The sequence below is a fragment of the Labrus bergylta genome, chromosome 16, assembly GCF_963930695.1.
Source record: "Labrus bergylta chromosome 16, fLabBer1.1, whole genome shotgun sequence".
Classification (NCBI taxonomy): Eukaryota; Metazoa; Chordata; class Actinopteri; order Labriformes; family Labridae; genus Labrus; species Labrus bergylta.
The window spans coordinates 17,485,210-17,512,863 of NC_089210.1; the positions used below are offsets into that span (position 1 = coordinate 17,485,210).

The 27,654-nt window shown below is 43.5% G+C and overlaps 1 protein-coding gene across 1 annotated transcript in view; it reads right to left on the bottom strand.

Annotated features, from left to right (window-relative positions):
• The window catches only part of cacna1aa (calcium channel, voltage-dependent, P/Q type, alpha 1A subunit, a), a 91,657-nt gene that overhangs the window by 41,361 nt on the left and 22,642 nt on the right, over positions 1-27,654 (bottom strand). The window contains 25 exon segments of the mRNA XM_065964791.1: positions 314-420; positions 583-642; positions 767-896; positions 1,080-1,215; positions 2,043-2,392; positions 2,486-3,117; positions 3,436-3,574; positions 4,976-5,026; positions 8,698-8,804; positions 8,993-9,060; positions 10,475-10,592; positions 10,937-11,009; positions 11,215-11,346; positions 11,438-11,550; positions 12,423-12,535; positions 13,163-13,369; positions 14,433-14,516; positions 14,606-14,650; positions 15,277-15,392; positions 15,663-15,766; positions 18,274-18,461; positions 18,873-19,025; positions 19,617-19,708; positions 26,570-26,709; positions 26,911-27,016. Of these exon segments, the coding sequence (XP_065820863.1) occupies positions 314-420; positions 583-642; positions 767-896; positions 1,080-1,215; positions 2,043-2,392; positions 2,486-3,117; positions 3,436-3,574; positions 4,976-5,026; positions 8,698-8,804; positions 8,993-9,060; positions 10,475-10,592; positions 10,937-11,009; positions 11,215-11,346; positions 11,438-11,550; positions 12,423-12,535; positions 13,163-13,369; positions 14,433-14,516; positions 14,606-14,650; positions 15,277-15,392; positions 15,663-15,766; positions 18,274-18,461; positions 18,873-19,025; positions 19,617-19,708; positions 26,570-26,709; positions 26,911-27,016 (3,564 nt within the window).

A 27,654-nucleotide genomic window follows, 5' to 3' on the forward strand; every position in this document is an offset into this window, starting at 1 on the left:
GGAGGTGCTTAGAAATGGCAGGACTGAGTGAGAATAGTTAGACGAGAGAGAGAGAGAAGGCAGAATAAATGGCCAACTGTAGATGATTGACCATCTGTAAGCGAAGGTAGGAAACGGAGAGACAGAATGAAAGAGAGCAGAAGTCAGAGAGAGAGAGAGGAAATAAGACAGAAAGGGCCTGGATTGGGCCAGAAGCAGGAAATGCTATACTCCAAGGTGCCAGTGAGGCAGAAGATGGGCAGGAGAGAAGGAGACACAAGAAGGAGGGAGGAGAAGGAGAGGACAGAGTGAGGAGGCAGGAGGGAGGACTTACGTGAAGGCGAAGGCCACCAGAGCACCACTAACCACTATAAAGTCAAGGATGTTCCACAAGTCCCGGAAATAAGAGCCCTGGTGCAAGACCAACCCCAGATCCACCATCTGACGGAGAGAAAGGAGAACATGGTTATGAAAAGAGGAGGAATTTAAAAAGGCATGTGGCTTGAAGTGTGCAATGACAGGTTTGTGATCCTCTTTCGGGGCGAGGTTTTCTCCGTACTCCTGTAAGAGGTTGTTGATGTGTGATGCTGCACGTTGCCTTACCTTAATGAGCATCTCAAAAGTGAACACTCCCGTGAACACGTAGTCGAAATAACGCAGGACCTGCAGCAGAGGAAGAAGGGCACGATTAGAGGCTGGCAACAGGATGTATTTTACGATCACAACGGAGAGATACTAAAAAGAGTGTGTTCAGACTTTGAATTTGAATTTCTGTGGACTTTCTCACATTGTTACGAGGGGATTCAGGCCACACGGGGTCCTCAGCAGCCAGGGCGATACTGCTCATAGCAATGACCAGCAGGATGCACATCTCAAAGTAACGCAGGGTGCAGATGTAGTGACACGCCCGCCGAAACCTGTGAGCAGAAAAAGACAAATCTGCATGTGTGAGTGTGTGCACATGCCAGTGGTATAACTTTATGTAGATCTATTCTCCTTCAACCACAAAAAAAAACAAGACAAATTCTGGGTGTAGTCCTGCGTGGATTCATTTAATGTAGGTGAGTGCGTCCCCCCCCCCCCCCCCCCCCCACACTAACGGGTTGGTGGTGGACAGGATGAACATGGAGCTGAAGGGAGGCATGGGCCTGGGTCCTCCTTCTCCTCCCTTCTCATCGTCATCGTCGTCCTTATCCTCCTTCGCTGGCAGAGGCTCCGTGTTGGCATTCTTATTAACTGGATTAAAGAGGGACAGAAAAAAAGTTTTAAAAAATCCTCTGAATTTCAAAGATGAGGGTCTTATAAAGCATCCACAAAAATCAGCTCGCAAATTAATAAGCATTCATAATTTTCATAAATACCACAGAAAAAATAGCAAGTTTTGCTGTCTTCAACATTTCTCCATACTGTGAGTCAAGCATACTTTGATTGACATGTTACTAGCTCCGCCCCCCAAAACAAAGGCACATGTGACAATCACTGTAGTGCGGCTTTGTATGTTTCAGTCGTCTGAGTCAGCTTCAAAGAAAGAAGCAAGGCCATGGAAGCAAAAAATGTGCGAGTTACAAAATGCTTTGTGGTACTCGGCAGTTAGCATACATGTGCAACATTAGCTGAGATGCTTCTTTGTTCTTCTCTGTGGTGTTACCAAGTGCCATAAAATTACAGAGTTAAAACTTCCCACCACCACCTGCAAAAAAAGAGTTCAGAAATGGCCAAAACTTTTCTCCTGAAGCCGAAAAAAAGACACAGGCAGGGGCGAATTAAAACAACAATCTGCCCCTGGGTAGCGCCCCTCTGGAAATCTGAAAACTTCTGCGGAGGAGGACACCAACGGAGAGGCTAAATTAGAACGAGATCTAACCTGATTTTTTGCTTATTCAAGTACTGCCCTGGGCCCTCTACAGATCTTAGGCCACTGGTCAACATTATTTCAAAGTTTGGACTTCAATTATGAACATTTTAAGACATTTTAAACTATGTTCATAAAATACAGTATTACAAGTTAAATGTGAGTTTCCACTGGCTTGGAGAAAAGTTAAAGGAAGAAGAAATAATCTTACCCTGCAGTTTGGCATTTGTAGATGGAAATATTGGCATGTCTACAGCGGTGTAGTCGGGGTGGGGCAGCCTGATGACGCTGTTGGCACGGTGATGCGCGATGCTGCCGTAGCTGTCTAAAGTGACCAAACTGCCATGAGTGGCGCTGTTAGCGAGGTGGAGGGCCGACCCAAAGCCTGCAGGGGCCGCGGTGTGGTTGGGGACAGGAGGGTAACCTTCACCGGGCGGGGTCGAGCCGGAGACCAGCTTGGTGTTCATGAGGTTGTCCATGTCCTCGCTGTACTGGCTGTCCTGCCGGGTGAGGCTCTTTTGGATGGGTCGAGTGGTTGAGAGGTTAGGAACACTGCAGTCCCTGAAAAACAGAAGAAGAGAGTAAAGTGATCGGATGAAATCAAAATGGAATTTGTGCAGCCTCATGAGGATGAGCCTCATTCCATAAACTCACTTCCTCCTGTGTGAGCACATCCTCTTCCCCTCGCCCTCTGTTTGGTTGCCATGGCGGCTTCTTCTTGTCCTCCTCTCGCCGCCGTCTCCAGCTGCCTCCTGCTCTCCTCCTTCTCCACCTCCATCCACCCCTCGGCTCTTATGCCTCCCCGTTCTCGCGGCTCCTCCTGCGCCCTCCTCGCCTTCCTCTGCACTTTTTCGATGTGACCTGGGCTTCCTGTGTTCCGACTGCCCTCCTCCTCCTCTGTTGCCGCTCCGGGTGTGGTGATGGCGCTTGGCTGGCCTCTCCTCCGATCCCGGCCCGGGGATCACCGTAGCGTCCAGCCGGACATGAGAGGAGTGATGGTGGTGCTCTCCTTTGCGGCTCCGCCTGCTCTCTGTGGACTCACCACGCTCCATCGGAGGCCTGGCTGGACACGAGCCTCCTCCGCCGCCCCCGACTACTTGGCCGCCGTGTTCCTGGAGGCGCGTTTGTCTCTGGAGCTCGTCGGCGGGATGCTGCTGGCTGTAGAGGTCAGAACTGTTCGCTGTCGTCTTGTTAGTGTTGTTGTTGCGGTTCTCATGTGGGTCGACGACTAAAGGTCGATCAAGGTGGGTTTTCATGTCCGGACGGACTTGACGTGCAAAGTTCACCTGCAAGGAGAGGATAGAGAGGAGGAGAAGAGAGCAGGATGAAGATTGGTAAGAGACAAAAGAAGGAGTTAAAAATTACAATTTAAGGGTTCCTAGCCGAGCAAAAATGGGCTCTTTTTTTTACAACTTTAGATTTAGCCTTATAAACTTTTTCCAGCCAGTAAAAAAGTAACTTCCAATTAATCAAAAAAATAAAAAATAAAAAAATAAATCATCATCATCATCTCTGCCATCACTTGTGTACACTGATAGCACAAGTCTAGTGGCCTTTGTTGCCTTGTCCTTTACATTGTTTTGCTCCTCCCTCCCTAGTCTTGCCTTCCAGCGGTCGTCGGTGTCCAGCTCGTTGTACAGCGCCTCGCGGCTCGACACCAGAGTCTGCCTCCTCAGCTCCTTGGTGCGTTGCTCCCACACGGACTTATTGATCCCCTTATTGTTGTTCTTCTGCTGCTCCTTACTGCAAAGTGAAGCAGGGTGGAGAGAGACAGGACAGGATGATGGCATTAAAAGACACGCTTAGAGACATGTTTCGCTTTGCAGTGAGTAACACAGAGAGCCATGAGAATGATGTGAAAACCAACACCAAAAAGTATAAAGTACATAAAAATAGCCAGGACATAAAGACACACTGGGGGGGCCACAGACATCAAACGGGTCAATTGGCTGGACCTAAAGAACAAGGCAGCTCCACTAAACAAGGTTGTGGGTGTCTCCACGGCTTGCCAAAGCACCGGGCAGGGCAGCCCTACTTTGGTAAACCATGAGGAGACACAGACTAGAGGATACCAATGAGGCAAGTCAGAATTTGTTGTGATAACCTACTTTTAATCTTAACTTCCCAAACTGAAATATACCATCTACCTTAAAGGCTTTATATGCGATTTTTTGATCCAGCAGATGTCGCCCTTGAGCACCAGCATGAAACCAAAACAACTTGCGCTGCATTGTTGTGTTAGCATGCTAATGCTAGCGATCTTTATTATGCTCGTATCGTCACACTGCATGTAAATTTACCTGAAATGAGCGTGATCTAGAAACACAGTTAAGCAGTGAGTACAGTATGTTATTCTTCTTTTCTCTAGTCCCTCAATTAAACAACTTTAATACGCGAGGGGAGGAGTCAGCCGGCCGTCCCGGCGATGTAAACAAACTGAAGATAGGACTCGGAAAACTCTGAAAACATCACAGACAGTGGGACTCGGGTGTTACACCCATTGTAGACAGTCATGACTCACAGAGTTATTTTCAGAGGATATATTTGATTTCTATTATATTTAAGTGTGAAAAATCACATATGAAACCTTTAAGAAGATACACAGTGTGTGGGAGTTTTTGATGAATTCATTAGCCTCCTAAGCATCTATCTTATGAAATAAAGGTCTAAAGTATTTCTCTCTTTCAAACTTAAGAATAAGAAGTTCAATGAGCAGGTGTAAAGTAGGAGAAAAAGCCAAAATAGCTCTACTAAATCCAAACAAAACTTCATTGAATTGATGTTAAAGTTGCCTTGATCCAATAAATATGTTATCACTAAGCTAGATTTTTGCTGCTTTGTAAAAAAACAAAAACAAAATGCATTCAGTCAAATCTTCAACCAGTAATCCCCTAACTCCCTTCTCTGTAAAGGCCAGTGTTCAACCAACAGCCGTACTGCGAGGTGCAGGCAACAGAAAAAACAACTTGTTCAAAATAAGCCAACACAAAAGAAGAGAAGCCAGGTATGTTGTTAATCAGAAAAGAAAGGAAAAAAGGGACAAGGAGAAGGAGGCTGCTCTAAAAACACGGAAGAAAGCAAGGGAATGGTTGAAAGTCAATAAACAGAAGGGAATCAGAAATGAATAAACAAATAAATAAATACCAGTCCAGAAAGGGGTCGGTAGCGTTGTGACACTCACTGTGTACTTTGTTGCTGAGGAGGGAAACAGCTGGTGAGTGAGATGGCACGAAAGAACAGAAGGAGGATTTCATTCCAAAATGGGCCAAAAAAAAAATTCTGCTAGCTATCCCTCGAAAAAAAAAAAACGCTCACAAATCAAATTAAAAAAGCGATGGTCTTTTGAAACCACTGAAGTTACAAAAAATATAAATCGTGAAACGGAAAAAAAAAAAACAGAAGGAACGTCAAAATTTTTGTTCAGCATTTTGGAATGCAACCCTTTACACAAACAGGAAACACACAGACACACCCGTTCTCTCACCCGGTCACATATGCAGAAACATCGTATCTGTAAAAATCTGAAACAATCGCAGATTCTTCTCCTCTCAGCGCAGTCTCACATATTTCATCTTTCTTGCATCAGTCACTTCACTTTCCCCCCTGCATGACCAGCGCTGGTCCATCCTGATCACCCCTTTCATCTTTAACAATATCTCTCTCATGTCATTTGGTCTTCTTCTGTACCAAACCTTTAATCAAAGATTGAACTTGAAATGTTCTCGCTATCGTTTCACCTTCAATGAGTCTCCAGTTCTACAAAGTCTCCTCTTCTGTCCCTACTTCCCCCCTAGTGTTTTTTTTAAACTTCATCTTTACGTTCTATAGAAAATTCCTCCTCTTTTATATTCCTCTGGCAATGACATGTAACACAACAAAAAGCATTTCCTCACTGTGAAAACTGTCCTGTGTGTGAACCTGACCTAACCTAACTAAAAATATGATTTATTCATACTGAAAGACTACTCCGATGAGGATAAACACCTAAAAGTTGACCTAAAGTCATAGGGAAAGCTAACTCAGATGAGGTTAAAACTTATGGATTTTTAAGTGCTCTGCATATGTGTCGTCATTTTAAGAGATTTAGTGATCGTTCAACAGACTTGCATGGGTTTTATGCAGGTTTTTATGGCACTCTCCGTCCTAAAACAACCACAGCATATCTTCTCAAGAGATTCTTCATGCTCCACTGATGTCCCAAAATTTAAAATCCCTGCTTGGAAATCTCCACTGGAAGTTTTTTCCATATTTCTGCTACAGGAAGGAGGGCTCACACTGATACAGTTACTGATACAGAATGCAACGCACACTGCAGGCACACATCACTACAGTGTGTAAAAAAAATAAAAATAACTTGTATTTCTTTCAAACATCCTTGGTAATACATCAAGGTTCTGGTTTAGTATGCAACATTAGCTTTAAGCTACATGAACACACACGGGCCTGATTCACTAAGACTGGATTGTGCCCACTAATTGTGCATCATTTGCTCCCGCCATCTGCTCATTCTTAAGGTCTAATTCACAAGGCAAATACTGCCGATGATATTAAGGCAAAAACAGACCCAAAAAGTTTAAAAATGTACGCATGGATAATCAGCGCTGGTGTTTGTGGATCAGTTACTTTTTGCAGTGAGATTTTGCACAGAAAAAAGAGAATTTTCCTTTAAATGACTTCATATTGGCTCATTTAAATACATGCAAACAACACTGGCGCACTGAGACACTGTTTGCTCTTTAGCGCCGGTATGGGTGTGTTTAACCCTTTGTGGGGTTTTGTGAATTAGATGTCTTTTTGATTCGTTTGCAAAGGTTTAGCTGGTGGAAAAGCTGTGCAGTCCATGGTGAATCAGGCCTTTGGTCTTCTCTCTATCTATCTATCTCTCTCTTTCACACACACACACACACACACACACACACACACACACGCACGCGCACACACACACACACACACACACACACACACACACACACACACACACACACACACACACACACACACACACACACACACGCACACACACACACACAGAGACACACACAGATACATGTGCATTGTTTAATGATACATAATTAATATTATTGGGTTCCTGAAGAAAGTTCACAAGTTAACTGAGACACGGAAACGAATGCTCACAGACCAGTGAAGTACAGAACACACAACATATTCAGTAACAACAAACAGATTCACAAAACCATGAGCTTGCTAGGAGCTCTGACACTTCTGTGTGTGTGTGTGTGTGTGTGTGTGTGTGTGTCCGTAATAATATGTGTGTGATATGAAGTGGACAGAGGCTGATGTATCAAAGCGCTAAAGGTCAGACCTGTGTGTTGTGTGTGTGGTGTTTCTGAGCACACTCTGGCACCCTGCTGTGCCTTTTTAGGGACAGACCACAGCGAGGTATGCATGTGTGTGTGTGTGTGTGTGTGTGTGTGTGTGTGTGTGTGTGTGTGTGTGTGTGTGTCTGTGTGGAGAGTGTGTGAACTTTAGCAGGAGTGAAAGGATCAACCCCTGTGTGTATACAGAGAGAAGAGATCAAAGACTCGGACTCTCCTGACCGGAGGAGGGCTCGCCCAGATCAATCCAACACCGGCTTGTGTGTGTGTGTGTGTGTGTGTGTGTGTGTGTGTGTGTGTGTGTGTGTGTGTTTAAATATACACAGTAGAATAGGACAAAGATACATCAGAATAGTACAAAAGTTAAGCTTGAGCTATGAATGTAAACACTGGATGAACTCCTTTCCATGCAGTTAAATATTATTTATAAAATGATGAAGCATATGAGTTGTGAAACTAAATGTTTGTATATAACCTCTGTTATGAGAATTGACCCTTTGTCAAGCCCCGCCCTCCTTGGTTACTGTTACTAGGTTAGACAAAAACACCATCACCGGGCTCCGCCCCCTTTTGAAACAATTCCGTCGAGATTTGACAGATTTTAATTTATCTAACTGGACAGCCCAACAACGGTTTCTATGGGAGGGAGCTCTCTGACTGGTGAATCAACAAAGGGTCAATTGAGTGAAGACACATGGCGCTGATACTTACGCCTCTGTTCCACCTCACGTTCAAACACATGTCAACGTGTAACATATGGCGGCGGAATAGCGGGGGGGAAGGTGTTATGCCCCTGATTCGCTATTGGAGGTAGTAACAGAGGCCGAATGGGGGGATGACTGTGCCATGTGCAATGTCGGAGCTGGTGAGGTGGAACAGCGCTGTGTGTGTGTGTGTGCACGTCTGAGTGTGTGTGTGTGTGAAGCTGCCACCGTGTGCCTCTAGTTTCTCTCGCGCTTCTTGGGCTTTCACAAAATGGGACATCAACATTACTCTATTACAGATGCAATTTGTAAGGAGAAGGGCGTAATGAAGTTGAAACTTCGTTAAGGTCTTGTTGAGGAATCACAATCTGTAAAGGGCTCGGGATGTTTTTTACCTTCCGGATTTCCTCATACAGCCTTCCCATATCTAAAGTATTCTGGTTCCAATTAAACATCCTTACTTGAATTTATATTTCATTTTCTTTTGACTCAATGTTATTTATCTTAAAATACTTTTCCTTTTAGGTTTTTCCTACAGCGTATCGTTTATCTATTATCGTTTTAAAACATGATGATTCTACAACCTCTGTTGTTTTGAAGAATTTGAAACATTTGGTCAGAATTTGCAGCAGTGACAAAACAGTTCAGGCCAGTGTGGTACCAAACTAAAGCAGCGTGCTTTAGGTTTGTATCAACCTGTGTCAGGACACTTTGCCTTCTCCAAGCGGCTGAATGAGCGTCTTCAGAGATTTGTGCCAAGTTTGTTAAAATGGTGTGGAAATGTTTTGAAATGGGTATGAAATGAAATGAAAGTGCAGATACTCACGCTGCAATGGAGAGGTTTGCAGCGGACAGCGGGCTGACTTCGGCCCCCTCCTTGGCCTTCTGCAGGGCGATCTTCTGACTGGCAGCCTCCTCTTCCTCCTGTTCGTCCTGCCGACCGACAGAGAGAAGGAGAAGGAAGGAAATCAAAAAACAATGAATGAGCGAGACGGGAAAGATGCAAATGAGGGTAAAGTGAAGATAAGAAAAAAAATCCTCCCTAAGAAGCATAACTCTTTTTGAGAATTTAGACAAGAAATTGGACTGAGATTTTGAGTTAAAAATGGACTGTACTGTACCTTGGTCAGCTCCTGTGCATTAGCCAAATTGTCCACAGCGATGGCCAAGAACACATTCAGCAGAGTGTCTGAACACGGAGTTAAAGGAGATCCAGCATGTAGGAGCTGTAAAAGTCTAATGAGTTGGCTAGAACACTTGGTTAACTTTAATTCTTGGAAGATTGAAATGTTGGAGGGATGACAAAACAACCAAGGTCATTCAAATATGAGCCATAACTCAGATAAACTAACAGTATCGGTATCTAACATCTACATTTAAAGGAGCAATAAATATCTCTGACACCTAGTGTTTAAAATGGGTACTGCAGAGAGCTGTCTCCCCCCGCCCCCTCCTCTCTAGAGTCGATGCTCATGCAGGTCACCATGTGGTGAACACTGAAGCTTCAGTGTTTATCCAGCTCTGCATGGGTCTGTAAACCTTTCTGTGTTCTAACCTCTCTCCATTTTTCAAAAGCATCTCCAATATTGATCCTAGTTTGAGCACGTTTCTGCTCATGGAGCTTATTAGAAACATGCAGAGGCTTTTTAGGTCGGGTACAATCACTTCTATCTGAACCAGTTCTCTTGCCCGCTTCCATCGCTGCAACACCTGTTGACCTGATAACTGCTCTCATATCTGGCAAACCGAGGGGCGTCCAAAACGGCCGTGTGGGGGGTAGCCTTAAAGGGCCCATATTATGCTTTTTCTGGTTTTATATGCTCTTCAGTGTGTTTTCCAAGTGTCCTGTGCATGTTTAGGCACATCTATTTGAAAAAATTCAAAGTCTGCGGTAACGCGGCTTCTCCTATGTCCTACTGTTAGCTGTAGCATTAGCTGCATGTAACACTCGGTTCTAGCCCCCCTCAAAAAAAATTGTCAGTGTGATGTCTTGTCAGTGTGATATCACTGATCTAAGCCCATTAGCTCGTTGTGGCAAGCCCTGCAGCTCATGTTGTATGCCCGTTAACTTCTGTGGCACGCCCACGATGTGCCGTAGCCTGCGGTAGCACAGTAGTGCTAAGGTGCTAATGTTTTTGCTCCCCGGCCCTCGGAGCCAGAGTGGCTGAGCGACTGACCAATTACAGCACAGCAAACAGGCCGACCAATCAGATCAGACTTGGCACACGTGGGGACTCTGAACATGGGCACTTCAGAGCCTTAGAGAGAGAGTCAGAAGCGAGCCGGTGCATGGAGCAGCAGTACATGAAAACAGACACTTTTTTCGAACTTTAGCTCTTGTGAACGTACTTTAGTAGTTACATAGATTAAATATACGAACCCCAAAAAGGGCATAATATGACCTCTTTAAAAGCGCCTACCTTCTCTGGTCCAAACAAATCCAGAGCATTCAGGACCAGAATCTAAAGTTAGAAGGAGGGTTCTTCATCATTTCACTCACAACACATCTTTACATGTTGCTCCTTTAAACTTCCTGCAAAAGTCTTCATTTTAAGTATTTGTGTGAATGTTTTGTGTATTGCGTTTCAGTTGCCAAGGGATACAGTTGCCGAAGAGTGTGAGTACGATGAAGAAGACAGAGAAGGCCATGCCCTTGTTGACTCCGCCCTGAGATTCGATGCCGTCGTACATCACCATGTTCCAGTCCTCACCTGTCAGGATCTAACAAACACACATTAAAGTGTTCAGACGAGGTCAAACTCTACTCCAGGACATGTAGGGATTTGATGATGTTTGTACATAGAGGATACAAATAAACACACTAAAGGCTTTGGTCAAACACACACACACCTGAAACATGGTGAGCCTTAACAAGATAACATGTTTGACTAATGACATTTAAGAATTCAAAAGGACATGTTTTATCACTTCCTCATGTGCAAATCCTCTTTAGTCTTTTAATCGGTGACTCCTAATCCAGCACTCCTCTTCTTCTCCCAGAATCTCGCCCTCCCCCCCTCCACCAGTCTCCCTCCCTCCCTCTTTACATCGTGTCCTTTGCTCACCTGGAACACTGTCATTATTGCTGCCGGGAAGGTATCAAAGTTGGTCGGAGGAGTGCCTTTTAAAAAATTAAACCTGGCAGGGGGAAACAAATCGAATGAGAGAGGCAGACAGGGAAAAAAAGAGAAGAGAGAAAATCATTACTTAAAAAAAAAAAAATGACAAAAAAAAAAAAAATGACTTAGCCAAGCGGGCAATTAACAGAAACCAATCTCTTTGTGGAAAATCAAATGAGGACTATTAGAAAGGAAAGGAGAGAGAGCGGTAAAGGAACACTGACTGTCCTCCGAAGAGCTGCATGCCCAACAGGGCAAAGACGACGATGAAGAGGAAGAGCAGGAAGAGCAAGCTGATGATGGACTTCATGGAGTTGAGCAGAGAGACGACGAGGTTACGCAAAGATGCCCAGTACCTGATAGAAGAAGACACAAAGTGTGTTTTAAATAACGTCTCTTTAACGACTCAAGAGAAATAATACGAGACGTCGCAAACAGAAGACTCACTTTGTCACTTTGAAGATCCTCAATAACCTGAGAGCTCTGAGCACACTGATGCCAAACGATGTGCCCGGCTGGATGATGGACCACAGCACCTCAAATATACTCCCACATATCACCTACAACACACAAAAAGCACGTGCATGCATCAGTTTCCATTTTGGCAGATATCTTCATTATTAGTCTCTAGATAAAAAAATGCTTATTAGTTGAATTCACGATTAGTCATTTTTACTCTTTAGAGTTTTAGACATCGATGACATCTCAAAACTTTTAGTCACATTTTAGTCAATATATTACTGCACCATCAACACTAGTCCTTTAACTTCAAAGAGATGAAACTACGATAAACTATAAATAATGAAGTAAATTCACATTTTTTACTTCTACCCCTGGTTTACATTTTAGCACAGAAGAGCTGCAGATTTAACCTATCAAACTCCTTTTTATACTTTCTTACAAAGAGCCTTGGCCTTCTACGGTTACTAATAATGTGATATCATGCACGCTAACGTTAGCTCGTTAATGCTCGTCAACGCGTCAGCTGGTGCAGACACACTTGCCTCACTCTTTCCTGTATTTTAACAAACAGAATAGATGCACAGTGGGGGGAAATAAAGTGAATTCTGGATGTCCGACAGTGCAGCATTGTTAGCAAAAAGAAAGTGGGCCTATGTGTTTTTATTATCAAATATGTATTTTTAGCACGTTGTCTTTTTGTCGTCGTTGTTAAAAAAAGATAGTTGGTGAACATTTCCCGTCATATTTTTTGTCAACTAAATTAACGCTGACATGCATTTGGTTATTTTTTATGATGAGCAAACAATTCAGCAAAGGAAGGCAAGTTTTTTTTTTGCATGTGCGTGAATTCTGACACTATGCTACAGTATGTCACGTGTGTGTGCACAGGTGTGAGCTGTATTTTTGCACTTGTTGAGATTTCTCTTGCATGTGTGTGGAGAGTGTCTCTGAGTGCTGCTGTGGGACTCACAATGCAGTCGAAGCAGTTGAAGGAGGAGTTGAGGTAGGCCTGCTTGCCCAGGCCGTACATCTTCACCATCATCTCCGTCAAGAATATCCCCAGGAAGATGAACTCAGCAAAATCTACATTGAGGGAGGAAGACGAGGACAGAGGAGGAGGATAAGCTCAAAAAGTGAGAGAAGACCCATCAATCACCTGCAAAGTATCCACCCACCCATCCATTCATCCATCCCCCCACCCACCTATCCATCAATCCCTCCTGAATGTCTGTAAAGCGAGGCAGTGCTTTATTAATGCACATCTGTAAGTGTGCTTCTAAAAAAAGAAAACAGTTCTTTGTAGTTTGAATTAAAGGTGTAATTTAAAACAAGCAGAGACATGTTTTCACTCATCCTCAGGACTCGCTGTGTTGCTTTGTTGCCATGGTTACACCATTTCAATAAAGGATAAAATAGTAATCCAACATTTTTTTCTTATTTAATTTCACTTCATCCCATATGTGAGTGTCTGTAAACAAAACACACAACAAAGCAGAGACTCTGTTTAAAGACGACACTGCATGTTTATCTGTGCTGCTGTAAAATAGTTGGGTCAGCTCTTTTCGTGGATTTAGTCACATTTACTTAAGAATTTGCTCACCCACTCCCTCCCAGTAATCTGCGATGAGAGTATTTGTGCATTCGTGGAGGTAATCCGCACACGTTCGCTCTAAATAGGCCTGTTTCTCTCTCTCTCCTCCTCCTACTCACATAGAAAATCTGAAAGTGGATCCGGCTGGTCGTAGTGCACCGACGCCACACACATCGTGTTGAGTCCCACCAAACACAGCACGGTCCAGTAGAAGGCCTGGGACTTCACCACGTGCCGGATTAAGAAGCGGAGCCGCCGCTCCCTCCGCTTGAAGGTCGATCCTTCCAGCTTGGAGCTCTTCAGGCTGGCACGAGCGAACGGCGAGCCTGGAGACACATTGTGCATTATTATCATTACAAACAGAATGTCACTGGATTGGCACAGTAATGTTCAACGTTCTGTTCGTCCTCAGCTTCATGATCAATGCAACTAAGATCAGTCAAATCAAAATGATGCACTTCAGCAGCATCGTGACAAACAGATGCATAAATAATCACGCGTACAGTCAGTAACATGGCAAGTCAAGTGTGGGGGATAAACGGATTAGCTGGTACATTTACTGAAGAATAAATATCTCAGCCTGCTTTCAGGTAACTGTGACACTCTGATACAGCTGGCACAGGACCACACTTACCCACACCACAAGTTACTCTCTTGTGCTTTTTTGTAATTCTCATAACAAATGAAGGCCAAGGCGATTATTTAATATACTGACTGATTGATTATCTTTAAAGGGATACTTCACCCGCTGAAACATGAATCTGTATTGACATTGGGTCATATATGTAGTAGAAATTTGAAATACATTTTAAAGTGGGTGCCTTCTTGGCCGAGAAAAGGCAGATAGTGTCTTTTTGGCTCATGTGGATGAAAGACACCAAATCCCACAATGCACAGCACCGCAGGCCACTCCCACTAAGGTCTGGATTTTTAAATGCCACATCAACATGGCTGGTTTAAGCTAGTTATCGCTCATGACTGACGCCGTCACTCACAGCTGTAGGGCAATGAGAAGACACGGAGACCGCTTGGAACACCGAGGCTCAAAAGTAGCCGAAAGGTAAATGAGATTTGAGGCGGAGTCGTGATCTTAATTTGAAGAGAATGGTCATCAAACATTTGTCATGCATCAAAGGAATACGATGTCTCAGGTTGTTATTAGGTCATAAGGGCAGGTGAGACCAAAGACAGGGAGGAAGTAAGCGGGGTCGAGGACAGTAACACGAGGAGAGAAGGAGAGCAGCAGAGGACACAGAAGGGAAGGAGAGGAGGGTCAGGTAATGCTGATCTGCACGATTAGATATCATCTGTATGTTCCTGTGACTCGCCTTTGTGTGTGTGTGTGTGTGTGTGTGTGTGTGTGTGTGTGTGTGCGCGCAGGTCTCTTACCGACTGCCAGGTCTCCCTCTCCTTCCTCGGGGTTCAGAAGCTCTGCTTTGCTCTTGTGGTTCTTCGTGGCTCTCCTGCGGGAGCCTGAGATGAAATAATGCAAAAGTTAAGTCTTTAACAAAACAACCCTCACATGCTCGACGTGTAAATCGTTTTAGGATTAAATTATATACCGTCGTAATCGTTCTCATTGTCATCATCCGCCAAAATGACCTCCTCTGTAAAACACACAGGAACAACAACATGTGTGATTATTGTACACAGACTCTTAGATGTGTCTTTGATGACTTCTACAATATCTGTAAATATTTAAATCAACCATCACCAAATCATTTTCCTTTAATTCAAACCTGCTAACAATGTCTGCGTCCTGCACCTGTGCCGCTCACTCACCCCTTCCTCCTTTGTGTGTTTTTTTTTTTTTTTGCTTCCTTGTTTTTATGTAGATTGTGTTTTCAGGGAGATCAAAGGTCTGTCCTTTCTATCTGCCCCTTTATCTGCTCCTTCCAGCATCCAGCCTCTGCATCCCTCTAATCTTCTCCTCATCTTTTTTGCCCTCAGCAGACCGACCAGAGAAAAACAGCTGATCCTCTCATCAGAAGATCGTCTTTAATCCAACACGACATAAATCAAGGCTTTAATTTAAGTCCGTCAGCTTGTTTGTGTAACCCTGAAGGAGAACTCTACCTATACTCTGGTACTCAGGGGGTTAACCAGGACCATCAGATTTAGGGATTTAAGAACAATAACTACAGGCTTGTGTACTGTGCGACGACAGAATCAAACAGATATTCATTATTTAAATAGAATTGTGTCTTTGGATTGTAAGAAGTGCTGCACAAACCAGCTTTGCAGATCCACTCCAGATATCCGTTCAGTTCCCTCTCGATCTGCTGCTGTCGCCTGAGCTTCATGAACTCGCTCCTGTTCTCCACACGCTCTCTCTCTTTGGCAAACTCCCTGCAGGGACACACACAATCACGCACACACACACACACACATTTTATTAGATACCTTTCATCTTTAGTGGGATCTTATAATCATATACAATAAACCCAAAACTTTTAATGGTTAAGAAATTAAAAACTATAAATCACACACACACACACACACACACACACACACACACACACACGTACACACACACACACACACACACACACACACACACACACACACACACACACCGCACACACGCACACACACACGCACACACACACACAAACTTACCCAGACAAAACACCCAGCACCAGGTTGAGCATGAAGAAGGAGCCGATGATGATAAGGGGGATGAAGTACATCCAGTTCCATGCACTCCCTGAGGCATCGTTGCTCTGGAAACACACACACACACACACACACACACACACACACACACACACACAGACATCAGACATCAGTAATCAATGGTTCGCTCTTCACCTCTGAATGTTTATATAATAGCATTTTAAGCTAGCAGAAACCTAATTCTAATATGAGTCCCGCCTCTGAAAAGCCAAATGGTCAATCATAAAATAGAATTTTGGGTGGCACTAGGAGTGCCCGATTAGATTTCAGGTGGGGTCCATGCCACCCATGTGGTTACGCCCCTCCGGTGTGAGCATAATGTTAAAAGTTTGCTGTTCACACACACCACATGTCCAGACAATGTGGCGGCAAAAAAAAAAAGGAGGAGATTTCAAATGTGGTCCTGGAAACATAAACAACAGCAGGGCTGGCATGGTTTTGCTTTAAGTCATCTCAATAAGTGAATGCATATCTGCCACTCTATTTAGCTGCTCAGTGCAGAGTGAATTATGTATAACGACTGCTTTCATCTCTGCCTCTGTGTCCCTGCTGTCCACACTCTCCTTCCACTTTTTTAAATCACGCTTTGTTGTCTTCTTTGTTCTTCTCAAACTCTCCTGCTTTTTTTTATTCCTTTTGTAATGTTCCTCTTTCCTATGTTCCCACCTTTCTTTTTTTATTCCTTTTGTAATGTTCCTCTTTCCTATGTTCCCACCTTTCTTTTTTTATTCCTTTTGTAACGTTCCTCTTTCCTATGTTTTATGTGTATCATTCCATCCCTCCTACCTGTCACAGATCAGCCTCCATATTGATTCCTCATATTACCCTTTCCCACCTCCAGACCCCCTTTTCTACATCCCACATCGCGCTCTATTTCCCACATCGCGCTTTGACTGTCGTCCCCACGTCTCCTCCTTCCTCCATCTTTCCTTCTTCCTCCACGTAAGCTGCCGTGCACCCAATGCACCGCAGACCCTTTTTTCTACCATTAAACTTTTATCGTTCCCCTCCCCGGCAGCTGCAAGAATAACTTGGGCTGAACAGGCCCTTTTTAAATATAGAGCAGCACCGGGAAGGAGGGACACAGGAGGAGAGATGCAGAGTGAGCGGGAAAGAGAGGAAGGGAGGGAGGAAGGGAGGAAGGGAAGGAGAGAGGGAGGGATGCAGAGAGGGGAGGAAGATGAGAGAGAGGGAAAAAAGAAGGAACAAAGAAAGAAAAAGAGCAACAAGAAGAACTGAGAGAGGAGAGGGGAAAAGGGACGACTACAGTAACACTCAAAGACCCTCATCTACCTCCGGTCTCCAAGCAACCGTTGCCACTGACAGCAGGGAACGATTCAGTCCTGAGCATGAGTAATGACACTGTGCAAGACCTGGTTCCTATTTTATGGGTGGATGCACACTATGAACAGGTGAAAATCATTAGAGTTTTTGTTCCATATTTGAGAGAAAAAAAAAGTCCTCTCAGTTGGTTTGGCTTTTTAAATAGAAACAGTGTTGACAGACGTGTTGGAGAAACACACGCTGAAGTTCAAGTGCATTAAATACATACTCATTGCTTTCTCCAGCCAGCAGTCGTGTGATAATTGTACCTGCACAAAATGGCTCCCACATTAGTCAATAACAGAAATGCTAATGTGAACCAAAGCAAAACGGGGTCAACATGAACAACAAACTAACACTGCATCATTTCCACTTCAAACTCCTCCTCTCAATCGGATAAGAAGTGATTGCTGCTGCAGCTCATCCATGACATGAATGATGGTTTTTCACGATTGGTTATTATCTTCTTCACTTGAATGATCCTATTAGAAGGCCAGATCAGGCGACAGGAGTTTTAGGGTTTGTACTGGATTTTGTTATTCCTCACTATCAGGGGAGGAATCTGGTTTGGACGCTCTGTGAGTCTCAACGTTTGGTGAAGATTATCTGTTAATGTCAGAGGCCTTTAAACTCCCGCATGGCTCACAGACTCATCCAGGACATCCTAAATATGCTGAACATGTTTGATATCCAGAACCTGGTTGTTTAAGGGGTCAAATCTGGAGAAGAAAAATCCAACTTTTTTTGCTCGCCATGATTAGGTTATCCAATCCAATAGTTTTAATCTGAACTGTTTGAACAAGTGGGGATTTAAATTCAGAGGGGTACTGCAGCACTATTCATTTCGAATTATATTCATGGTCTGCTAACAACATACTAACGGTCGGGTTAATGTGCAGAATATATATTTTGAATATGCAGTAGGCAGTATGTAGTATGTGGTTTTGTGTGCATGTTTGAGATTAGACAGAAGAATGTTTAACATGACCCTACAGACTCCGAGACCTGCAACTCTCAACTGTGTCTTTGCAATCAGAAAATGTGATTCTATGAGTTCTGATATGTTGGTTCACAGCAGACTGACTTACTTTTTACTTTGCATTAAGTTCCTAAATCCCTTCAGCGGTACCTGTTTTCTTCAAATTCTTCTTTCTCTGAACAGGCAGATTGTAATGTGTTCTTTTAAAACGTTGTAGAAAATCTGGTCCGAGCTCGGCTCAGAAGTATTTACCCAGTAGAGCAGTTCGGTCCAGCCCTCCATGGTGATACACTGGAAGACGGTGAGGATAGCAAACAGGATGTTGTCGAACTGTGTGATGCCGTAGTTTGGCCCCAGCCAGTACTGTCGACACGTGGTGCCCACCGGACACAGCCGAGCCGGGGCCTCCGTCCCACATGGGAACTCTTCTCTGATGTCACCTGGAAACAGATGATCGTTTTAAGGTATATACAACCTAACACGATCATGAAACAGCTAAATAATTTGACCTGTGTAAATCTTGAAAACATGGCGTCCATCTTGAACACTGAAAATGTTTTGTAGTTTAAATGAAATGCACTCAAACTCAACCTCCATAAAAGGAAGGGTAAAATCATACAAATATAAGCAAGGACTCTGCAGAAACTACCTTTCCCATTAACTAAAAACATGAGGGAACTCCTTCAATCAAACAAAATCAAAAAAAAATTAATTTGTTGAATGTCCTTGAATTTCTTTTTAAGTATTGCAACTTTTTAGAGTCTATCTGGACCAGAACAGGATCCGCCGTCACTGGTGCAAACAGTTAGTCCCTGAACACACCATTGGTAAACATACACACGCTTCTTTACCTGTGTGATTGTCAAAGCACGTCGTGTGAAATTTGCCCATGTAGAACTCCAGGCCGATGATGGCAAACATGAGGATGGCGAAGAAAAGAAGCAGGCCGATCTGCAGCAGCGGGATCATGGCCTTCATGATGGATTTGAGCACCACCTGTAAGCCTGGAGGACACAGCGTACTTTTAATAATAATGCTGCAGCCAGTGGAGGAGACTGTGTGCTGTATTTTAAAGATGAACTGAATCTGTTATCCCACGGTAATGTGTGATAGAAAAGTCAAACAAAGCACCTATTTCACATTTATCAAACGCAACCATCTTGGTGTAAACAACTCATGAAATGTTTTGGTTCTTTTCTTAAATGTATATATACTGGAATAGAACTTTATTTAGTTTTCAAAAAGGCAGCTGGATGACTTTTATGATGAGTAAGCATGGTGTGCCTGTTCAGCTCTGTAGTGGCGTCCGAGCTATTAATATCCCTGAAGTGGTGCTGGAACACTACTGACATTATAACATTTTTAAAAAAAAGGAGCAGAGAGAGCACAGAAGAACCACTTTTATTTCAACACTTTGGGTGCATAATGCAGAAAAAAAAAAACACAGAAGCTGCAGAAAAACTGGAACTGGAAACGCTCCACGGTGCTATTTTGATCCTGCAGCAGTATTTAAAGCTTTCTAGAGATTTCTAACAAAGACACGGTTTGGGATTTTAAAAAAAGTCGTAATTTTTTTGTGAAGAGTGATGACTTACTGGGAATACCGGACACCAGTTTGAGGGGCCTCAACACTCGCACAGCCCTGAGGGTCCGCAGATCAAAATCTGAGCCCACAGTGGACAGGATCCTAAAAGGGGAGAGAGAAACGTGCACAGAAGTGTGCACAGACAATCAATATTTCAGCTAATCAAGCTTGTAGCTGTCAATCAGCCTCTCCTTGTTTCCCTCTCTCTCCTCCGTACACACACTTTTTATTTTTTCTTCAAAAACACACACACTTAAACACAAACCAGTGCCAGGTCATTACAAGCGGGAGGGTGCGCACTGTCTGTATGTAAATCCTGTAAGAGCTGAGCTGATCGATGCAGCTGACAAGTGAAGTCGGACAGAGAGAGTGTATCAAGACGAGAAAGGGATGGGCTGAAGGGAGAGTGTTTTGTGTCGGGATGACAGAGGGACTACAAAATGAAAAAGGAGAGATGGACCAATGGGGAGGAGCGGGGGAGACAGGAGGGCCGAGAGAGAGAGAGAGAGCGAGTGGTGGCAGATTGTGAGAAGCAGAAATGCTGACTTGCTTGTTTCTGCTTATTTTCATTCTAGGTATGTTTGAAATGCTCCTCTTGAAGCTGTCACAAGACTGCAGAGTGAACGTATAGTGGTGAGTGTTGTATCACCTGCATCAACGCTCATAGTCGGAATAATCTTATTTTAATAAAAAAGTGTAAACACAGCATGTGTGTGCGAGTGTGTGTTTGAGTGTGTTCGCTCGAGAGGGTTAAGATGTTCCCTCGTCCCGCCAGACTTCCAGTCAGTCCCATCGTCTGACGCACACTGTGAATCATCCTCCCTCTCTCCGTCTTTCTCTTTCTCGCTGACACATTTCCACTCTCCTCTGTTCCACTAAGAGGCCCGGTGACACAGCAGAGCCTTAATCACAGGTTTGAAGTCAGTCGGCTTTGCTTGGAAACCTTCAGTATTGGCAGGCGGGGAGAGGTAACAGCAGCCCAGGATGTATGGGTGGAGAGTTCCTCCTCTATGGATGTATCCTGTATTACATTACCAGGAAGCCCCCCCCCCCAACTGGTGTGGCCTGGGGTCCTTGTAATGACATTGTGAAATATCAAATGCCTGATCAGTTGCTGACTTGTAACTGAGACGTTCCCTGTTTTGGTCACGAGGATATAAACTGTACTTATACAGCTAAAATATTACGGCTTTATGAGCAACTCACTGAATGTTTTATTATGACTCATGCAAAGATATATTTTTGGAAAGAAGCCTTTCGGATACATGAGTGTAAGTGACGGTCAAATTAGAGCTAGACTGAAGGAAGTTTAATGTGTCAGTATAGCAAGAGAAAATGTGAAAACACATGTTAAAGGTCATTTAGTGTCTCCATGACAACAGTTTATATTTCACCTTTTGTAAAGAGTAACATCGCCAACACTCAAAAGTACATTTTGTGAATTTTTCCTTAAATTTTGAGCGACATGGTTTTTGACGTTTCAGATTTATTCTCTTTTTTAATGAATCTTTTCCAAACCTTAGAATACACATTAGTCCTTTTCAGACTGCTTTATTTTACAAAAATGTCATAACTAAGCTCAGCCGTCATCACGTCTTTGTACATTCATATTGATTCTGCGTTGCCGTAAATATTGTTGTCCCAGTGTGTGAGCGTCACGTCGCGTTTCAGCGTTGTGGAAGCTCCACATAGAGGCTAACATACTGTACAACGTCATTATTTCAGCTAAGTCATTTAGTCGGTCCAAACTGCTGGCTTGTCAGTTTTCAGTTTCAGAAGAATTACAGGCGTTTTCTCATTAGATCCTGGAGTGGATTGAATATTTATGTTAAGCTTTGACACGATACTTTCAGGATTAAAAATACGACAAAGAAAAGGTAAATACGATTTTAGTGCAGGCTCATGTTGTCATTTTATACTTCAACACCTATCCGGTCATAACAAGCGCTGGGTTACATAATGACTGTGCCTCTGCGTCAAGGTTTCAAGTTTAGGCAGATAAAAGTCAATTATTTAGACACATATGTGGCACTGTTGTGTTGTATTTTCCTTCTAAAGTGAGGTGCTTCTCTTCTTCTCCTACATCATATCTTAGGGAACGCTGTTTTCCAGGGAGGTCAGAGTGCAGCCTCAGCTACATGACATCACCTGCAAAGATTTCCTCAGTGATACATTAACCAACAGAAGATACCTAGCTGCACAAAATGATGCATTGTGCAAGGAAGACGGAGGGACATGAGAAGGGGACATTTCTGAGAAACGGTTAAAACTGAATTGGGTAAATAAAGAATGGAATTTGATGCAGAGGAAAGTAGGATGAAAACAATCCGGCACTATAAATATATAGATATAAATAAGGTGAGAGATAGCTAATGTTGGGATTCACAGTGTGAAATTTAAAGCATTTTATCCATGCTATAAATAAAGGTGTATGGATGTGCATGCAGCACTTTAATGCTGCCGACAGCAGGAATCTTTCCTTCTACTGAAAAGTCTCACTTTGTGCCAATATGAGCTGACACACACACACACACACACACACACACACACACACACACACACACACACACACACACACACACACACACACACACACACACACACACACACACACACACACACACACACACACACACACACACACACACCTGTTTGCATATCCAGGTGTGTACACGACAAAATGACAAATGAGATGTATGTGCCGTTTGTCTCCGCGTTATTAGGGATGCAATGAATGCAGGGATCATTTAGTCGACTCTTTTTGCTGCAGTAACATATGACTATGTGCTCTATTTCTATGATGTGCTAAAACGATCGCTAGTAGCAACGATGAAGATGATGATGGTCATGATGATGAAAGTATGATCTTAAAATAATTTGTTTTTGTTTTTTTAAACAGCATCCCCCCCGTCACAAATAGTGTTGGGCCGACGAGGCAGTTCCTCATTCACACCGTCTCCACGGTTACTGGGCCCTTTCTCATTCATAAGTGTTTCCATGGCAACAGGGACCTTGGCTCATTGATAGAATCTCGGTATCACCTTGGTAACAGGGCCAAGGGAGGAGCCTGATTGATTTGTTGTTTTTTTTGCTTTCTTTTCCCTTTTCCTCTTGAAATAAATGAACCACAAAAAAAAAAACACAAAAAAAATGTATGCACACACACATGCACATAAAAAGACACACAAGTGACACAACGCACGCACAAAGACACACACACATCTGCAGAGAAAACAGGCGCTGGTTGGAGATCAAACATATTGAGTGGGAATGATTTTATTCGCTTATGCTTGCTGGAAAGTAGGTCATTTGGAACAACCAATGAAAAACAATTCCTCCCCTCGTCACGGCCAGATGTGCCGTCTTAAAACGTCTTAAACACCCAAAGTGAAAGTACACACACCTGAAGAGGAGAGCACAAAAAAACACAAGCTGCATGGGCTGTATACGCAGAGAAACAGTGATGATTAAAGAGAATCACATTAAGGATTATTGCTATAACACAATCTCTTCGTCGACCCCGTCTCATGGGACACCAGCACATTACACAAACAGGGTTTTTTTCTTCTGCTCTCTCCGCCTGCTTTCTGCTGACTTCAGCTAAAATGTGGCTAATTATCTCCGTCCACATCACCGGGCCAAAACGCTTCGTCTCTTCTCCAAACTCCTCATTTATCCTTCCTCCTCTCGCTGCTGTCCTCTATCACCATGATCTCACCATTTTAAAATCGAATGTGTGAAGCATGCTCGTAAAACATGTCCTCATTCTGAATTAAAACCCCGACCTTTGCCAGAACAGTTAAAGAAAATGTCCACACACGACTCGTTTGCTTATCCAGTACACCTCCAGATCGCGACACAACTAAAGGAAACACACCTCTACACTAGTGGTCCCCAAATATTTTCTGCAAGCCCCCTCTTCACCTCGCCGTACACATCAACACACAAACATTCAACGACACACTAAACAAAACTTTTAGCACAACACACACCATGGTCTCTCTTCATTACTCAGGATGGGGATCAATCAATCAATCGATACCGCTATTGACACTTATTTTATTTTTAGTGGAAAGATGATATGACAATATATTTTAACAGAACTTGTATATCGATTTTATATTTCTGGGAAAACCCCGAAAAATTGTGTTTTTTTGTTTTTTTTTAACGTGTTAGTTTTGTTCAGTTTCTTGCTTCTGTCAGATATTTTGCATCGTCTGAGGAAGCTGCAAACTGCACCATTTTTCATTAAATGAATCTGATTGGTTGAAAAAAAATCAGTTAGGTATCTATTAGTAGCTGTGATGTTTGGTGTAGAATCAGCTTTAGGTTTACCTGTAAGGCCTCCAGGTAAGTTTGGGAATCGCTACCTTAGACTGATAAATACAAAATATTTTTATCTGAACGTGACGACCGCTAGGAGTTTCATGAATTATTCACCGTAACCTCCAAATTCATTTAAACAGGGAGACAGAGTTAAAGAAATTCAGATTTTCTATTTTTTCTCCTTGTTGTTATTTCCCTATTAATAAAACTTTATTAAATTTCAGTTTCTGTTCATCACCAGGTCACTTTTTCTTTCCGTCTTTCTTTTCAACTTTCCTGTACCAGACGTCTCCAATCAAAGAATCTCAACAAGGAGAACAACAAGAAGGAGCAGAGTGAGCCAAGACCGGCTGTAAACTAAGTGTAATTGGACTAGTAATCAATAGTGGGCATAAAAAACAACTAGCTTATTCCCAGAGCCAAATCACACACACAATTTACTACAAGGGACAGGTCAACAACGCACACACTCGGGCACAGACACAAGCACGCGTGCACACACACATCTGCTGACGTCCGACGAGGTCGTGGAGTGAACGGCTAATCCATTCAGACATGCTAAGTGCCATTTGTGTGTTTGTCTCTGTGTGTGTGTGTGTGTGTGTGTGTGTGTGCTGCTAAAGCGGAGCGCGCTACGAGCATCGAGGAGGAAATGGAAAGGAATGTTTGAAGTGGAAATGTGTGCGTGTGTGCATGCATTTGGTCAGTGTGTTATCAAAGGTTTGGTGGGCAGAAAGGCCAAGTAGCCTTTCATCTTCAAAAGAGCTGCACTGCTAAAAAAAAACAACCCCCATTCATAGAGAGCACAACAAAGAGTGTGTGTGTAGTGTGTGTGTGTGTGTGTGTGTGTGTGTGTGTGTGTGTGTGTGTGTAAAATGTATTGACTTCACGTGCATAATGTATCCCGGGAATATACAGTGCTGTAAAGTGCTGCAGCCTATTATCTGTCTGTAGATCTCACTGAAGCTTCCTGCTTTCCTGCAGAATCCTGAAGACGCAGATGTTTGACAGAGACGTGAATTTACCTCCTTTAAGCGTTAAAGTGCAAGGTCTACATAAAGTAAAATTCCTCATATGCGTAAACCTATTTGGCACTAATCCTGATTGTGATTCAGATTACGGACACCAGGCCCATAATGCCCTTGGCTAAACGAGACACTGATGCAGGCTTGGAGGACTCTCCGCTTCCTGCTCCCCATCTCACCACCTCCTGCTGTCTCTCTCGCTACACTCATCTTCTCACCCCTCCTCCTCCTCTCTCCTCTCCTCTCGTACAGTCACTGTTTGTGCCACGCTGAGACGAGCTTGGCTTCATGATTGCTCTTATTAAAGCATAAGGACTGACTGCCAGACTGTGCTGCTCACTCACTCCTCATGTGTGTGTGTGAGTGTGTGTGTGTGTGTGTGTGTGTGTTTAGAAGAGAGAGAGGGAGAGAGGGAGAGAGAGAGAGGGTGGGCTTTCTTTGTTGCTTTGTCAGCAAAGATGTGAACAGTTTATGTAACCCATACAGCTCTCCAGATCACCACATGCATGAGATACACGCCATGACCTCAACATATTAACCATGCCAGGAATTCTAACAATATTTTTTGGAAGTGACAGCGCTCTGTAACTTGATCTGTGATGTAGAAATTCACTTCTTAACTAACTATGTGCTTGGCTGTTTTAAGAGACGTGATGTAAAACTTTTAAGGTTGAAGAAGAAGAACACAGGTTTAAGTATGTTGTCAAAACTTGAAACAAACATCAATGGCCAGATTTTCAGCTTTAAGAAAGTCTTAAGACGTGCTGTGGACAATCTGACATCATAAGGCCCTTTTGTGCTTCAGTTAAAGGAAGAATGTGGGAGAGTAGTCAGACATAGCCTGCGAGACTCGGACAAGAAAGGAAGCTTACTGCCTCTTTCTTAGAAGTTGTGATATTTGACAGTCATGGGGATGAAGGGATGGAGTTATGGATCAGAGAAATGGGTTTTGGGGGAGAGAATCATGTTGCAAGGACGAATGTGTGCACCTTTTCTACATCACTTAAAACACCTCATGTGTGTGTCACAATGGTTCTGCTCGTCTTCTTTCTTTTTTGACTTCCTGTCAACCCAATCTGTCTATGTATGCAGATATAACCCCCTCCTGTTAGTCCTCTAATCTTTTTACAAAGCATCATTTTGCACTGCAGCATCTAAAACTACCCACAGATTCATTGTATGTCTTCATGCATGCTCACTCATCCACTGTGTTCCCATCACCCTTCCCCCCCGTCCCCCTTCCTACTTGGCTAACAGCACCTGTGAATTTTCTTACATCCTGTCTTCATCCCCTCTATCCAGCGTTCCCCTCTGTGCCCCCCCCCCCCCTCCCCGTCTATCTGTGTGTATATTGTGGTGACATTTGTTCGCGGCCCGGGCTGCCGGCTGCCTGCAGCTCTGCTCTGTGATCTCACTGCTGCCTGCACAGAGAGAGGCTGTTCATTAGAGCCGAGCAGCAGGAGAGGACACTCATGAACACACATGTACAAACACTCACTGACAAAACCTGATAACAACGATGTTACGTCTTCCTAATTGTGTAATTTTGCAGGTACAATGTGCAGTGTGTTGGGTGCATGCTCTGCTCGTTGTCTCGTCATCTGTCACTCACCCTGTACACACCACCACAAAGTCCATGACGTTCCACCCGTTCCTCAGGTACGAGTTTTTGTGGAAGGCAAAACCAAGCGCCAGGATCTTTATTCCGGACTCAAAACAGAAGATTCCTATGAAGTACGGCTCTGTATCATCCTGAGAGAGAGAGAGAGAGAGAGAGAGAGAGAGAGAGAGAGAGAGAGAGAGAGAGAGAGAGAGGGAGAGAAAATAAAGAGCAGAAGGAGTTAAATAAATTTAATATTAAAAAAAAGTAGACGTAAAGAGTCAAATATAATGTAATGATGCATGTGCGCATAGGGCTTTTGTCCGTAGTGTATTTGTGTGTGTTGTACTCACCAGGCGCTCAGACAGCGGCGTCTTGTCCCCATCAGGCAAATGTTGTTCCAGAGCCAGAACGATGCAGTTGGCAATGATGGTAGCTAGAATCATCCACTCAAATGGAGTGAGGAGGTTATAGTCAAGGAACAAACATTTCTCAAGATAGCCATCTACAGAGTTCATATTCTTAATGAGATGTTAAACATTTATGAAATGCAGCTTCACATGGTCAGTGTTTCGATGTGAAGAGACATGTTAACAACACTGGGCATCTCCCTCATGAGTCTCCAAAAAGCGACATCATCATTCAATCCAGTAATTCAATGCTAAATTGTAAATTCACTTCCTGATTTTCTGACCGCTCAGAGGGCTTTCACACAACATGTCACAGTCACTCATTCACACCACATTCACACTCTGATGGCAGAAGATGATTTGTGAAGTGCCCGACTTCCTAACAGTACTTTTCCATTCACACACCGTCGGCCATGCAGGGGAGCAATTTGGGGTTCAGTGTCTTCCCCAAGGATACTTGTCTGCAGGAGCTGGGGGTCCCACAGACTCTAACCACTGAGCCACAGCTGCCCTTCAATAATTACAAATACTCATATTTCTAAGGTAATTTTCCTGCTTTCTAGATCCCTGCTTCTGTTTTACTTACTCTCAGATGTGTCTAACAAAAAGGAAATGTTGCCAAAATTTTTTGGAAACTTGTGTCTTTCTTTAAAGCATCTTTTCGTTAAAGATATGACTGAAGATCTG